Genomic DNA, 16,822 nt, shown 5'->3' on the forward strand with positions numbered 1-16,822 from the left:
TGAGAGCTTGGACCGTATGGTCGCCAAAACTCAGACCCTTCTTCTTCAACAGCATCTCTGAGCGATTTGAAAACAAGTAGGGATAATGTTTGGACAGATTTTGTGATACTGCGGCTTCAGTCCTCAATAGTCCGAACGGCCCCTCAATATTCACGTTGGCTATGGGCAAGAAGACACTATTTTCCTCAACTACCTGCCGGACCCATGCACATTCCCCGGTGAAATCCTCAGGTTTCACATACGCGGGGTGGACAATGTCCATTGTCGCAGCTGAGTCTCTAAGTACCTTACATGGCATTCCATTCACCACTAGGTCGCGAAGGTAGGGTGCTAAGAGCACCAAGTTGTCGTCATCACCATTCACGAAAGAAAAAACTATTCTAGGCTTCCGACAGCCGATCGCAAGGTGTCCAGGCTCCTGGCAACGGAAACAGACGACTGATTTTGTAGCCTCCAATGCTCTTGTTGTTTTCTTTTCATCTTTCGCTGCGCTGTTATTATGGCCTAAATTATTGGTCGGGCCCGTCTTTGGTCCCACTTCCAGCTTTCTCGTTGGGAAAGGGGCGCCTGTTTTCCTCTTTGCTGAATTTCGTCAACGGCCTGACGAGTGTTTTCTCGGATTCGCGACATGCGGCGAATTCATCTGCTAGTACTGCAGCACGTTCTAAGTCCTTTTCGCCCGACCTATCTTGAATCCACAGGCCCATCTCTTCGCTCAAGGACCCATAGAACTGCTCCTTGCAGATTAGCTCCACAACCTTGTTGTGACAACCGAACGCATCTTCCCCTTTTAGCCACTCACTTAAGTTGGCTTTCAGCTTATAACTGAAATCTTGAAAAGACTCGCCCGGTGTCCTAACTGCCTCCCGAAAACTGCGGCGGAAAGTCTCCGCTGAGAGCTGATATTTTCTTAGCAGCACAGCTTTTACTTTCTGATAGTCCTCTGACTCGTCCTTCGTTAGCCTTGCAATTATTTCGGTTGCTTCGCCAGGAAGAACGGTCAGAATCTGTTGCGGCCAACTCTCTAGTGCCAACCCGTTTCTCTCGCAGGTTCGTTCAAAAGTAACGAGAAACAAACCCATGTCATCGTTCACTTTGTACGACGGCATGAGATCCCTTATCATCTCTCCTGCTTCACCTGAACGTCTTTCATCTACTGAGAGGTTATTTGCTGATTGCCTGGCCAGATCCCGCTGCACGTCTAGTTCTTTTAGCCTTAGTTCGTGAGCTCTCTGTTCCTCGCGTTCCTTTCTTTCTGCAGCTTCCTTTTGATCAGCTCTCTGCCTTTCTTCTGCAGCACTTTGTTCAGCTTTCTCAGCTCTTTGCCTTTCCCTCTCTTCTGCAGCGTTTTGCTCAGCTTTCTCAGCTCGTTTCTCTATCTCTTCCCATGCTTCTGAAATTTCGTCCTCAAGAGCCCCGCACTTCTCAATCACCTCAATAACTGCGGCTTCCTCTGACTTTTCCCGACCTCAATTCCCAGCTCTTCACAAAGTAATAACAACTCTGGCTTTTTCCATTTGCCCAAATCCATGGTCAATCCCGAACGAGGACTTTCTTACTCTGCTGTGACGTGAGGAAGCTTTCAACAGGAGCCTGCACGTACAGAAACTAATTCACTGTTTTAGAAAACACACAAGCTAAAACCTGGCAAATTCTCAAAGAAAGTCAAGCGCTCATCATTCTGCTGAAGCCAGGACGAAGGGTGGAGTATCCCATTGCTGCCAACCAGCTGATATAATCTCGACCGGGTGAGGTGGGTCGTCACCGCAGGAATCAGGAGATGACGATGAAGGCAGGCATCGTGATGATGAAAAAATAGAAAAAATTCTATTCACTTCATTGGTACATGGTTTTGACTCTATCCGAGTCTCGAGCGGTTCTGATTAACACGGGGGCCAGGACGGCCTTAAATAACCCCTCGTGGTCCTGTGGTAGCCGATGTCTCCTTCGGGGAACTTGTGGAAGTGTCAGTCCTCTGTCGGGTGGTCAAGTTGATGACCTCCTCTCCATCGGGTCCTCTTTCTTGGTAGCTCGCCTTTTTCGTCTGCTCAGGTCGTAGAGGGGCGACGCTTTCTCGGGGATGAAGGGGATTATCTCATCACGGGAAAGGCGCTCGGGCTTGTTTCCCACATTTGAGAGGTACAGTTTTCAGGAAGATCACAACCGCCTCTTGGGGATGTAGATGATTGCCCCGACACGGAAACGTGCGCAGGTTTGGTTTCCCACACTTGAGAGGTACAGTTTCCAGGAAGATCACAACCGCCTCTTGGGGATGTAGATAATTGCCCCGACACGGGCACGTGCGCGGGTTTGGTTTCCCCCATTGACCTGTCGAATTCCTTGCCGATCATAACACCGGTATGGATGTGTGCCGTGCTGCCATAACCACCCTTCACTGCGAATTGCATGGAAATGTACTCGGCCACATGTACATGACAATATGCCGTTTAAACGGCCAATCGTCATATGTGGGCACGAGCCAGGCGAGCTGTTGTATCGGGTTTTGAAACCGACTTCTTGTTGGAATTAGTCGTCCTTGCTTCTCGATTGCCCTAAAATAGCAGCTCATCTCTTCTTGCGTGCCGCTCACTGCTTCGATGCATCGTGGCCGGCACGTCTTTTCGTTCTCGGCCCTCCCCCTCCGGCTTCTGCGTTGGTGACTGCCAACACTACGCCTAGGCTGTTAGTTTAGAAAGTATGGTTTTCAGCTTGCAGAGCATCCCAATCCGTTACCACTCGTGTGTAATCGTGCTAGCATGAGGACCCGCAAATCGCATGCACAGCAACGAGTCTTGCGCACCACTGCCGCATGGGGGAGGGTTTGGCAGAGTGCCCACGTGGCATGTGGTGGTTTTGTTAAATTCAAACTGTAATGAAAGGATCCGTCCAAGTGGAGGTTGGGGCCTGATTCGAGCTCGCAGAATCTTGAAATGCCATTTGCGAAATGCTGTTCTCGAAAAGCCGTTTGTAAAAAGCCCTAATTGTCTACGAGAATACAAACCCAGCAGTGCTGCATCTCCAGTTTGGCATCCGATGCCCGGAGCCACTCAGACTAAAGATTGGATACCATGACGCTTTCAAGCTTGTGGAATGCCTATCGGACCGGGAGCTCTTTTGTATTTTTGAAGCAGTGTGGTGATTGCCTCTTGCTGATAACGAACGGCCGCAGTTTGCACAAGTCATCCATATGTGCAGCGAGCAAAACTGAGAGCAGCACCCTGATAATTTTTTTTCTCCATGGCATGTGCTACCCTTCAGATTCAATCTCTCGTTTGACAGCATCTGCCGAAACAGTGCTGTTTCAAATTCGTCCGCACTAAAGATTTCCGACGACCTGAAAAGTGATCGCCCCTCCATTAGGAGAAGCGTACTTTTCAGAGGTGCGGCGCAGCAAAGTGTTCAATATATCGAATGTTGCGATGAACGGGAGTTCAATGTATGCACAGTACATCGCTATAATTTTGCATAAGATATTCAAGGGGATTATAAAACTTTTTGATAGCTACAGTAATTCGATATACCCAAGCTTGACATATCCGGGATCGACTGTACATATAGGTGGCATCTAAAATATAGCAGCCGTGATTTGTTTCTGGCTTTTGCAATTGCTTTCTACACTTGCAGTACATAAAAGCATAGTCTTTGAGATTGGCTTTTGTTACTTTGAGGGGAACGTCGCTAGGGGTGCGATTTGAACACAATCTATTTGCATTCAAATCAAATTTGTGTTCATATTTTCAAAAAAATGTACATTCATTTGGTTTGAATACATTTGAATGCTTCGGTTTGAATTTAAACCGAAGCATATACCAAACGTAACAATGATCGAATATTATAAAATGCCAAGTATTTGCACAAGCCTACTGATTTTCTGTGCATTACAGGTGCATATCTGCCAAAGCAATAACATGTGCCTTTGCTTACGCTTTAGAATGCACCATCAAAGTCTTGTGTCTCTTGGTCTGCCTATTCTGTTTTGGTGGTGCAGCCAAGGTGATTTTTTGAAGGCGTCGATGACTGTGCGACTGTGTACTTGACCAGCCTGGCTTGATTTGCAGCAACCCTGAAGACAAGCTGGGCATGGTGGGACGCCAGCTGATGGCAACTCTGCTGCAGTTGGCACTGCCTGCCCAGGAGACGGTGCGTTGATTCTCTTGTGTTCACTCTTGCTGCTGTCACTGTTACTGCTTCGCAGGGACAGTGAAGTCGAGTACTTAGCTCACACAAGAAGGCTCCTGTCTTTGAGTCCACAGGTGAAAGCAAGCGCACCCTGAATGTGTCGTCTGACATGGCCACATGACTTGTGGAACATTTTATGTATGTGCTGCGTAGGGTACAGGAGGCAGTGTATCCTTGTGACTTGCGTTATCAGGGCAGTATGAAATTTAAACTACTGAAAGCCAGTGAGACCACAATTTCAAGCATGACTTTAGGTATTGTGTTTGAAAGGGCAATATGCCACCTGGTTTCTAAGCGTTTTCTTGCCACAGACATCTGAAAAATGCCACATAAAGCTAAATAATTGCCACAATGCAAGGGGAAATAAAATGGAAAACTTTATATGTTGGTGTAGCTTTCGTGACTGTGAAAGCACAGAAAAATGCACAAGACTGCTGGAAAAAAACACACAAAAAAACGATACCCATGTACTATCAATTGAAACCTTTACCAATGTATGTGCTCTCATAAAATGTTTCCTTTGATAGCAAGTGCTTGTCCTTTGTTTTAACACCAAATGTTGAGCTAGGCGTTTCTGAGCGAAATTGTGTCCAACTTGGTCATGTGCGCTACACTTGCAAATGGTCACTAAACAAGGACAGTGTTCTTTAGAAACACCGATAAAAGCTTTGCCTAAACTGATTCCCTCAGTGTGTGGGATCTGCGCATTGTTTTTTAGATGTTGTGTTGGGTGTCCACCTGTAGCATACATGCATGCCATTTCTTGTTTAAGTCCAAAGTGTCTGCTGTTGCGCAGCTTTCTGTTGCTGAAACCAGCTGGAGTGATGCAGATGTGGTTGTGCAGGAGACCCGTCTGCGAGTGCTGGCATGTTCTGCCATTGGCCACCTGAGCCGCAAGCTGCCCCGCCTGGTGGCCACTAACCTGGGCCTCGTGCAGACGCTCTTTGATGGGCTAGCCAAGGTAGGCGCTCTTTGGGGTCCACCAGCGTCACCCAGTGCTTACTTGTGCCACAGAGCAGTGGGAACTGAACATGCGCATGGCTTTGTTATGCTCTCACTTAGTTGGCACTCTAGCTGGAAGTGTTGGCTGAAGCTACAGTTAAACCTGCTTATAACGAACCTCCATATAACAAATTCCTGGATATAATTAAGTTTTTCTATTCCCCGCCGCTACTCCATAAAAGCACATGTATTTGAGACCTCTACCTAACGAAGTGGCAGTGCGAGACCCCCTCGAAATAGGGAATTTTCCTCGCAGACAACCTAGAGATATCGCCCCAAATTTTGTCATTTTTGCGCGAGCAGCAACCGGAAGCACCTTCTCCGCCGCGACGTAATGCGAAGCAGCAGCATCGCGCTTGGCACGCTTGAATTCACGGCGAGGCGAGAGCGAGTGCACGTGTGCGTGCATGCGAGCGTGCGCTAGGCTGGCCTGCATCCCTTGACCTTGCCGCCGCAGGCGTGACCTTTCCCCCTCCCTTCATTCAAACCTGATTCCGCCTCTTGCTGCAACTGGCCAGATCGCCATCGGCATTTCAATATGGCCGCCTCCTACGCACTTCGAGCCTAGCTCCTGTAGCTTCGACCATGTGCTGTAGTACGTGTGCTTAGGCATTAGTCTACCAATTTAGTTAAACCGCGAATGTTTACAAGCTTTTATGGCAGATAAAACTACTATCCTTCCTTCGTATAGCTGTCTGCTAATTTGCTGTCGCAATCGATGCTTTTCCTTTGGGGCGAAACTGGGACTTTTTTGTTCATCATAACTTTACTGTATTCGGAGTAAATCTTGAGCGATAGTTGTATTTCTGTATGAACGCATGAGATGTGTGGTACTGTAAAGGATTTTTTTTCCTCTCTTTTGGTCACGGAAAATGGGTCCACGTTACAATCGAGGGCGCGTTAGAATGGAGCAAATACTTTAAGCATTTCTTTTTTGAATTTTCATGCCGAACCTGCATATAACGAAATCCTCTTTATAACGAAGTTTTTCGGGAATTTGTCAATTTCGTTATGTCCAGGTTTAACTGTATTTCAATGCATTGCACAAGTGTGTTAGAAAGGTGCCACCAACCACGAGACATCTGCTGCAGAGCTGTGTGATTGTGTCAGAGGGGACATCCGTATGTGCTCTGCACTCTATTGTTCCGCTTAAGCAACTGTTGCCATGATTTCAGGAGGCAGCTCACGGCCATGAAGCCCTTCTATGCCTCCTTTGGCAACAAGGCTTTCAGAGCCAAGTGACTCTCGAAGAAATGCACAGGAATAGTTGCTGTGCACTAGCAGAGCACCCACTGACAGAGTTGAGTTGTCCATGGGCAGCAGCAGGGCAAACAGACATCTGTTTCGCCTTACACATGTTAGGTTTTCCATTTCATCATCATCATCAGCCTATATTTTATGTCCACTGCAGGACGAAGGCCTCTCCCTGCGATCTCCAATTACCCCTGTCTTGCGCTAGCGTATTCCAACTTGCGCCTGCAAATTTCCTTACTTCATCATCCCATCTGGTTTTCTGCCGACCTCGACTGCGCTTCCCTTCTCTTGGTATCCATTCTGTAGCCATAATGGTCCACCGGTTATCCATCCTATGCATTACATGGCCTGCCCAGCTCCATTTCTTCTGCTTAATGTCAACTAGAATATCGGCTATCCCCGTTTGTTCTCTGATCCACACCGCTCTCTTCCTGTCTCTTAACGTTACGCCTAACATTTTTCGTTCCATTGCTCTTTGTGTGGTCCTTGTTCTCGAGCTTCTTTGTTAACTTCAATGTTTCTGCCCCATATGTTAGCACTGGTAGAATGCAATGATTGTACACTTTTCTTGTCAAAGTGGTAAGCTCCAAGTCAGGATTTGGTAATGCCTGCCATATGCACTCCAACCCAATTTTATTCTTCTGTAAATTTCTTTCTCATGATCAGGGTCCCTTGTGAGTTATTGACCTAGATAAACGTACTCCATTACAGACTCTAGAGGCTGACTGGCGATCCTGAATTCTTGTTCCCTTGCCAGGCTATTGAACATTATCTTTGTCTTCTGCATATTCATCTTCAACCCAATTCTTACACTTTCTCGATTAAGGTCCTCAATCATTTGTTGTAATTCGTCTCCATTGTTGCTGAATAGGACAATGTCATCTGCAAACCGAAGATTGCTGAGATATTCGCCACTGATCCTCACTCCTAAGCCTTCCCAGTCTAAGAGCTTGAATACTTCTTCTAAGCATGCATTGAATAGCATTGGAGAGATTATGTCTCCTTGCCTGACCCCTTTCTTGATAGGTAACTTTATACTTTTCTTGTGGAGAATCAAGGTAGCTGTGGAATCCTTGTAGATATTTGCTAAGATATTCACATATGCCTCCTGTACTCCTTGATTACGCAATGTGTCTATGACTGCTGGTATCTCTACTGAATCAAATGCCTTTTCATAATCTATGAAAGCCATATAGAGAGATTGATTGTACTCCGCAGATTTCTCGATTACCCGATTGATGACATGGATATGATCCATCGTAGAATATTCCTTCCTGAAGCCAGCCTTTTCTCTTGGTTGGCTGAAGTCAAGTGTTGCCCTGATTCTATTGGAAATTATCTTGGTGAATATTTTATTCAATACTGAAAGCAAGCTAATGGGTCTATAATTCTTCAATTCTTTAACGTCTCCCTTCTTATGGATTAGTATAATGTTGGTGTTCTTCCAGCTCTCTGGTACACTTGAAGTTGTGAGGCATTGCATATTAAGGGCCGCAAGCTTTTCAAGCATGATATCTCCTGCATCTTTGATTAAATGGGCTGTTATTCCATCTTCTCCAGCAGCTTTTCCCCTGGTCATGTCTTGCAAGGCCCTTTTAACTTCATCGCTAGTTATAGAAGGAGCCTCTGTATCGTGTTCATCACTACTTCGTATGAAAGTAGCTTGGCTGCTCTGTGTACTGTACAGATCAGTATAGAATTTTTCCGCTGCTTTTACTATGTCATCGAAATTGCTGATGATATTACCCTGCTTATCTTTCAGTGCATACATCTTGCCTTGTCCTATGCCAAGTTTTCTTCTTACTCGATTTCATGCGGCATCCACATTTTACTGCTTCCTTGATCTTTCCCACTTTATAATTTCGAATATCCTTTGTTAAAAGAGTGATCAAGAGAAGGTGCCACCATTCCATGCGACACGCTGGCCGAGTGCTCCTTCTGAACCCTCCGCTTCTGCCGTGCCTTCTCTTGTACGCTATTTGTCCTCCATACCTCGAAATATTTTGAAGTTGCATGCCTTTTTTGGTGTCGGAGCAAATATGATATGAATTTTCGACCGCTGCTATCACAGCAACCGATCTTGCTGCGCAGTTGCAGTCTTAGTAGATGCTGCCGCCGCCTGAGCTGCAGCGCTCCTGATTGGTCGAAGAAGCCTGTAGCTTCCACAGTGCTGCACGTAACTACTGAAACATAGCATAAGAAGTTACTGAAAACACGACATGTTTTATGTGTGCTGACCTGCAATGTGGCAGACTGTTTTTGACATTGTGCTCTAATTAGGGAGGGTCATTGGGCACTTATAGTGTTTATTAAGGCGAAAGCCTTATATGTCTCATCGTTCAGTCGACCTTCAACGTCCTTGAGCGAAAACCGTGTCGTCGAAGTGAAATCATACAAGATGATGACTCGGTGTAGTAATTGACTTGCTACACCAACCCGGCATCGCGTCTTAGTACCTATATGGAAACGTTCGCGCAACTAATGTGACGGTGTGCGGGTCACCATTGTCATCATGTTAAGATAAAGTTAATTCAGGCACTTGAACCCACAATCTTTGGTGGGAGTCGAACCCTTGAGCTTATGTGGGTGTCAAACCCACCACCTTTGGCATTAAGGCGGAGTTAATAAAGGCACCGTTACTTAATATAAATATTGGTTGCTAGCGCGGGCGAAGAGCGATGAGACTGTGAGCAATGAGTTCCAAACAAAGACTACTTTTTTCATTCTTTCACGATACAGGGGGAGGCGCGTGTGCCAAGAGACTTGCCTTTCAGGTGCTTGACGTGGTGTTCAAGAGTGGCGCTATAAACTTGCCATTTAAACGTGGGCGTGCGGGTGGCATTTACTACATAGAGTTAATTAAGGCACTCGTACCCACGACCTATGGTGGGAGTCGCACCCACGACCTTTAGTGTTAATTATGGCGAGGCTGATTAAGATACGGTTAATTAAGGTAGTGTCATTTAAGGCATTCGAACCTGAGACCTTTGGTCGGAAAAGAACAAGTAATAAGAAGTAACAACACATTCGAATGAGAAGGTCAACTAATACAATAAATGGCTCTAGAGCGCACAGGATTTCGCCTTCACCCTCCTTGGCGTATGCTAAAGTGACTGTCAATTTTTTATGCTTGTTGCACTCGATGAAACCACTAACATGACTTGGTTCAAACTTGCGTTTGTGGATAACAGGAGGAAAGCAGTGAGGGTCGTATGGCCCTGCAGGAGGCACTGCTGGCCGTGGCCCCAGCGTTTGCTGCCTCGGCCGATGATGCCACCCGGCCGCTGCTGCTGGCCCTGGTGTCGACACACGCAGCCTCGCCGAGTCCCACTGCACGCCGCGCAGCCCTGGGCTATGCGGCCACCGTGTTCCCGGCCGACAGTGCACCTGCTCGTTACCTGCTGCTGATGGCCGCCGGGGACAGGTGGGCCACCAACAGGCATTCTTACAAACTTTATTGCAATTACAAACCAGACATGGAAGATGCCCAGACCACGTGCAACTGAAGGGTTTGTGTTAAAATGCAAAGCATTTCTTGGTGAACATTTGCCCCTTTGAGATTATCTATCTATCTATAGGTCACGACATTGACCCCGCGAAAATAGATTGTGGGTTCTTGGTGTCTCACAGGAGACCAACCACCGCGGGTTCGAGCTTAGCGAGCCACAGGGCCGCGTCAGCCGTCGCCTCCAGCACCGCTCGCGCGCGAGCTCAGAGGCCGCAAGGGGCTACCGAGCGACGCACGCAAAAACACAGTAAAGCCCTGAGTTGACGGAAACCGTTTACTGAAACCGTCGGCACCAGCACTGCACAAACGCCCGCACGGAGGGGAGCCAAAGGGGTCCCGCACCAGGGCGAAAATACAATAACAGGCGCACGTCGCGGCGAGAGCACAGGCTCAAGCTGGGACACGCCGCTAGGAAAAGTCCCGGCGGCTATGCTACTTGCTCTGGCGATAACCAATGGGTCAACTCGCGAGAGCACGGGCAATATCCTTCGGCTTAGGCTTTCGGCAAGTGCGGCTCGGCGAGGTACGACCTCGCGCGAGCACTAATGGCACCGCTCGTCGGCTTAGCGTCGGGAAAGGATCAGCACACAGTACGCGCTCCCCGCACGGGCAAAGGCACCGTGCGCGAGCTCCAGTCCTAGTCACAAAGGTGTCGGCGGACGAGAGGAAAGCATGAACGTACCGTGCGCTGGTCCCGGAGAGAAGTCCACGCTTTCCCGCTAGCGGCCGACAACCGGCCGCGTCGTGACGTCAGCGCCCCGCCCTCACCGCCAACCGCCGCGTGCGCAGCGCCACCGCGGGAACCGGTTAGGCGGCGCGGGCGGAGAAGGAGGCCAGCGGGGAACGATGGGGAGGGATGGCAGAGCAGTGAAGCCCGATCGCCGGCGCAACCCTCCATCCCCACAAGATGAACACTCAAAAACCACTGAAATGGGTACGGACGTGGGCACTAAGTGAAGGAAACACTAAAGTATTGTGGTAGAAGTCAGTCATAAGCATGACTCAGCAAAAATGACAATGACTCAGCGAAAAAAGATTAGCACTCAAGAAGCGCTGAAATGACTTCCGACATAAATGATAGGTCATGACATGAATCTCACATGTGTCTCACATAGGTCATGAAACAGCCGCCTACGTCTTGATGCTCTCCTGGTCGTTTCGTTAACTTGGTAGACTTCCCCGCACACTGCTTCGCATAACATCGATTCCCACAGGGCGTGGGATCTGCCGGTCTTTATTATTTAGCGCACTGTGTTTGTGGGGATGCTGGTCGTGTGGTCATTGCACTATGCAGTCGAATTCACTTATAACACTACGCAGCACATTTGCAATTTGCGCAGCACAACCTGAACTGACAGTGTCACATAGTCATTTCCACATGCACGGTATCTGTACTTCACGACCACCCACATTGCACATCGGATGCGCAGATGAATGAACACGAAACACAGCCAGGGCCTCAGGCGTCACGAACGTTCAAGTTAACTTTATTTTAATGGAGTACAGTACTCAGCAAATACATGAAAAAGAATGTTCCGTTGTGCTGGCACTAAAAAATCTATGAAATTGGTTTTACCATTTCAATTTGTTTGTGGAAAACTTGCGCGCACTAAACGACGACAACACGAAAAGGACACGAAGACCAGCGCAGTACTGCCAGATTATTCGAACATATTTGCAGAATTTTCTATGGCTGAAAAGTCAATCGGCGACTGTAAATGTGTTCATAGTTGGGCACCAGTGGTTGCGTTATTTGGCACAGCAGTCTGAAGCCAGTTTGAGGTTTCAGTGAGTAGCCATTTGCCTGGCTTGTGTAAGGCCCGCCCCCATTAAAAAAATCCTAAAAAGAAGTGTGGGCCTTACAGGATTAAATACTGTAATCGTCTATGCCTAGCAGTTAAATTGAATGTTAAACTTTTTGGACCACTAAAATTTTTAAAGTTTAACATTAAAAGTTTAACTACGTAGGATTCACGTAGCAGTGAATCACACTAAGTGATGATTGTAATTTATATCTAGCACCTGGGTCAAATCTTCAATAGTTAACACCTCTTTTTGAGAAATAGCAGCCCTTTTTAATGCGACAGCGTGAAGGGCCCTGTGTTGCAGAAATCCGGCGTCAACGTCCGCGGCTGGGAAAATGATCCTGAACCACCCGGACCACACAGGCCCTCCGCATGGTGCAGAGGCATAAGTGAACTAATTGAATTTCTGACAGTAAAATTCGGCAGGAAAATCATAAAGTACGACTTAACCACAACCTACACACATGATAGCGTCGGATTGTAATTTGAATATACGAGAAAACATAATTCTGTTACGAGAAAACTCAAACACAAACCTCTTTTCCAGCATTGTTATCATTCATACAGCAGCGTGCCCGGGTAGGTTACTTGCGACAATCGTATCCAGATGGCGCTCGACTCCTCGGCAGCGTAAATCGGCAGCGGCGCGCAGAGGCGAAGGCGTAGAAAAAAGGCTGCAGTTGCCGGAAAGCCTGACAAGCATTCAAGGATCTTGGAATTCTTTTGCATTCCACTCTTAAAGGCGAAGCTTAAGCGTCCTCCATATTTTGTTCAGTTGGTGCGCAGCCTTGTATATTGAAGTACCTGTTTAAAGTCGCACAACAATGGCCATGAACAGGAGTGCAAGGCGACCACTTGTGTTTTTGTCCGCTTCCTCTAACCTTTATACTTTGTGAGCCGCATTGATATCGGTCGCCCGTGACAATCTGAACATAGCAATAGTGATCCTTTTACGCCACAGGACAATGCTGCATTGGTGGTGCACCATTGCAGTTTTTGGATTTAACAACTCGGAAGAGAAATGTAACAGATGGGAAGCTAATACATATGAGCGCCTGTGGAAGCTAAACGGGACCGATGCTTCAGGGTGTCGGAGCCGGGAAAACCTAACAAATGGGAATGTATCATTGTGGTTCTACCATAATGGGATGCATCATTAGTGGGCATGACTGAAAGAGTCTGGCGACCTTGGATGGGCATCTGGTGAATACCGAGAGGCTTGGTTTTACTGCTCCCAATGTGGTTAAGATTTTCACCTGACTGGCACCTTCTGAAAGCAGGCATTACAAGCTAATGCGCGCTTGTGGGTGCGACCGCAGCCTTTCACTGAGTGCGTACTTGCAGCCAAGAGGAGATCCGGCGGGAGGCACTCAAGGCGCTCTACCCAGCTGAGGGTGGGGCCAGCATGGCATTCCCACCATTCCCCGACATGCTGCAGCTGGTCAGCAGCAAGGTGACTGCTTTTGTTTTATACCAGAGCAGGACCAAAACATGTCGCATAAATAGGAGTGGCTCTGGATCGCTGGCTGCGTTCTGCTGAAATTTCTCGTTTTGCAGTGGGTTCAGTTTAATACCATGTTTGCAAGCATTACTTGCCTGATTCCTTCACAAAAAACCTGGCATGCGCGTTTTCTGCAGAGTTGATTTTGGTGCAACGGAACAGTGGCACCATCTGTCATTGCCTTGTTAAAGGGAAAAAAAGAGCTTGTTGGTACATATCTGCATGAATACTTGGGGACAGCACGAAAAAAATTGGACACATTGCAATGATACGAGTACTTGTAGATATGTACTGGCAAGTTTGGTTTTCAAGCCTTGTGTGCTCGTGTTGTCTACGCTGCCCTTTTTTTTTTCTTTCTCCTATTTTTGTTTCTCATTCTTTGTGTTGTCCCAGTATTCAAGTGAAAGGTGAGTTTCACCATATGGTGGCAGCATTGTTTTGTTACAAACATAAAGTGGATATGGTGCAAAGGCGTGCCGTTCGTTTTATTTTCTATAAATTTAGGTCAACTGATTCGCCATACACGCTTATGCGCGTGAACAACATTCCCACACTGGAGCACCGAAGAAAAATTGCAAGATTGAAATTCCTGTACAACCTGTGTGAGGGGTCATTGCTCCTTGACATGCGAAAGTACATTCAGCCATTTGCAGTGCGCGCATCTCATCACCGTAATTCTCACAACTTACTTACCTATTCGTCTTGCACAAACATATTTAAACATTCATTTTTTCCATGCACAATCCAGGAGTGGAATGCCTTGCCTGCCAATGTCGTCTTATCTGATACTGTCACCGCATTTGAGCACGCTGTGTACGTGCTTTAGGTTGGTGTCGCATCTATTTTTCCTTGTTATGATGTTCTACTTTGGTGTTATAATGTTTCATGCATCCTTGTTCTATACGAGTACCTTTATTTTATCTTCGGACAGTGAATAACTTGTATTGTATGTAAAGAATCCCACCTGCTTGGTCTTATTTAAGACCGCAGTATACAGTGGAATCTCGATGATACGATCATGGCTAATACGAATTTCCGGATGATACGAATTTTTCTGTGGTCCTGGCCGAGTCCCATTACTTTGCAACATGCTAGAGAACGGTTGTTACGAATCGATTTTCGACCCACTTCGGTTCATACGAATAAAAGCCGCCCCACCGACGGCCGCGAAATAGAACAGTGCGCAGTCACGTGCTTTCTCCCTTTCTCTTTTGGTGCGGAGGTGCGGACGCTGGCGCTGAGCTGTGCTCCCTCAAGGGCTGCAGAAGATAGTGCCAACCTTTCCATACGAACCACTTACTACGCCGGACAGCGCGGAGGCCACGACTGGGCGCGAAGAGTTTGAAGCGGTGGCGCTTTTGTTGCTTTTGTGCTTTTCCTCCTTTCCCGCATGTCATCGGCCGGAGTGGTGGCTGTGCTTCGGGCCGCGTTTTTTGTTTTTGCGCCATTTTGCCTAGTCGCAGTGAGCATTGTCTACCGAGATACGATCTCGGCTGATTCGCGCGGCCGTACGCCGAGGCGCGGGAGCCTCCGTTGGCGCGTCTTCCGTCGACCGCGTTATCGGTGCCGATGGCACAGGGCGATTGTCGGTTTCGCTGCTGGAATCGCGTGGTGCAAGATAGCGCGACATGTAATCCACAGTGCAAGGTAGCGCGGCACGTTCAGTCGGGTGCTCCTCCGCTTCTCCCGCTAATCGCCGTGTTTTTTGTGCCGTGGGAGGCTTGCGCTTCCGTATTCCGAAGGCGTGCTTCGTCCAAAATTTCTTCTCCAACAAGCGACGATCCATCATTAACCTGCGAGCTCTCAGTAATCTGAATTCTGCGTGGCAAGTGAAGACGCTGGCGTGGTTTACGAAGCAGACAACTGCGGTTGCCATCTTGCAACCTGCCACAGCAGCAACCAATGCAAAGACGCCTTTCAGCACGGCAGCCAATCGGAGGCTTGCTTTCATTGGAGGGCCCGTGTGTACCTATCTCAGACCCGCCCTTCTTTTGTGTTTGTGCATTTGTTACAAGATGGTGACGACGGACGAATTGAGAAGCGGAACTAGAGTGCACCACTCTAGCGGAACTGCGAAACTTTGAGCTTTCGAACGATACCAAGATGGCGGTGCTCGTGGCGGGAAATACGAGATATGTGTCCGTGAACTGCGGTGTTTTTGCGTGATGTAAAGCTGTTTTCTCGCCCTGCGCACTGATGAATTAATCTTTTTCGGCCATTTTAGTGTGTTTTCAGCGAAACCAATTTGATATAGCGTAGATTAGGCGTTGAAGATACCGAAACGCGTGGTTTTCAAAAATAGATTTTTCTCGCGATTTTAGCGATCTGATCCCCGTGTCCCCCCTTAATTTAGGTAGTTTAATTGTGTTTCGATGATACGAATTTCGGCTAATACGAATATTTTTCGTGACCCCGTGAGATTCGTATCATCGAAATTCCACTGTACCTGTAAATAACCCCTTCAGGTGCGAATTAAATCTGGTGTAGCAAAAATTTTTTTGTTCAGATTGTGAATAGATAACGCTGTTAAAGAAGGAATCCACAAGAAATTCAGAAAAACATTCATTGGTTAAGTTGTTCCGTGGCGTCCACATATGTGGACGTTGCGCCTCAAAGCAGTAATATCAGTGAAAGGTGATGAAGAAGAAAACACACTCTTTTATTTCGGAGGCTCGGAAATAATCATTGTGGGAACACTGCTGAGGAAGTCTTTTCTGCAAAAGTTATCAGAAATAGTCTATTTGTTATGAAATAAAAATAGTCGTTCTGAGATGTCAAAGAAAAACAATGCACTTCCTGCAGCGGACACTGCTTTTGGATGTGCATTCCTCTCTCCGGCAGCGTTGTGCGTTGGCTGTTGGGGTCCCGTTCTTCATTAGCACCGCTTATGTAAAGAGCGCCTCTGATTTTGAAGAATCTCTTCACGCCCATCGAATCGGCTATGTGGGAATCCTCGTTGCAGGTTGCCAATACATTCTGATGCAAGGGTATTTCAGAACACCCATTAGCATGAGCATTCCAAAAAAATATTTTGATCTCTTCTTTCGCAGTGGCTAATACCTGTTGGTGAATTCAGCAAGGTCCTCAAATATCTGTTTGGTGAAATACTTGCTAAAATACACAAGTGGCTGCTGACATGGCGATGCTATCTCAGGATTGTAGTGGCAGTCAACATCACTTGGAGCAAAATCTTTCTTCATCCATTTGATCTCAGCCTTCTTGGATGCCGCAGGCTCGTTCGAGGTAATGACCGTGGCATCTGGTCGTGCCGGCAGTGCAGCTGTGGCCATGGATGCGTTCACCTGACCATTGGCAGGCTGAGACAGCGTAAATTAGGGCAAACTAACTTTAGACAGTTTGGTGCCATATTTTTTTCCCGAGAACACAAAGTAATGTCTCACAATCTAGAGCAAACTTACTATGTTTTCTTCATTTTCTTCTACCATTTCATCATCAGAAACGTCCCCATCTGAGACATCTCCATTTGATATCTTCATCAGGATTTCTTCTGCTGTTGCATCATCAACTTTCTGAAATTTTGATGCATGATTTCACACATAACCATCATTTCTC

The 16,822-nt window shown here is 47.2% G+C and overlaps 1 protein-coding gene and 1 long non-coding RNA gene across 3 annotated transcripts in view; one reads left to right on the plus strand and one right to left on the minus strand.

Moving 5' to 3' along the window:
* LOC119441336 (proteasome adapter and scaffold protein ECM29-like) overlaps nucleotides 1–16,822 on the plus strand; it is a 345,050-nt gene that overhangs the window by 92,875 nt on the left and 235,353 nt on the right. For both annotated transcript variants that reach the window (XM_037705954.2, XM_049661154.1), the window contains exons 9-12: nucleotides 4,059–4,140; nucleotides 5,024–5,140; nucleotides 9,627–9,859; nucleotides 13,093–13,201. In XM_037705954.2, the coding sequence (XP_037561882.1) occupies nucleotides 4,059–4,140; nucleotides 5,024–5,140; nucleotides 9,627–9,859; nucleotides 13,093–13,201 (541 nt within the window). The remainder of the gene's footprint in view (nucleotides 1–4,058; nucleotides 4,141–5,023; nucleotides 5,141–9,626; nucleotides 9,860–13,092; nucleotides 13,202–16,822) is intronic.
* The window catches only part of LOC125942915 (uncharacterized), a 176,086-nt gene that overhangs the window by 65,620 nt on the left and 93,644 nt on the right, over nucleotides 1–16,822 (minus strand). The window lies entirely within an intron of this gene.

Source organism: Dermacentor silvarum, chromosome 2, assembly GCF_013339745.2.
Source record: "Dermacentor silvarum isolate Dsil-2018 chromosome 2, BIME_Dsil_1.4, whole genome shotgun sequence".
NCBI classification, from domain to species: Eukaryota; Metazoa; Arthropoda; class Arachnida; order Ixodida; family Ixodidae; genus Dermacentor; species Dermacentor silvarum.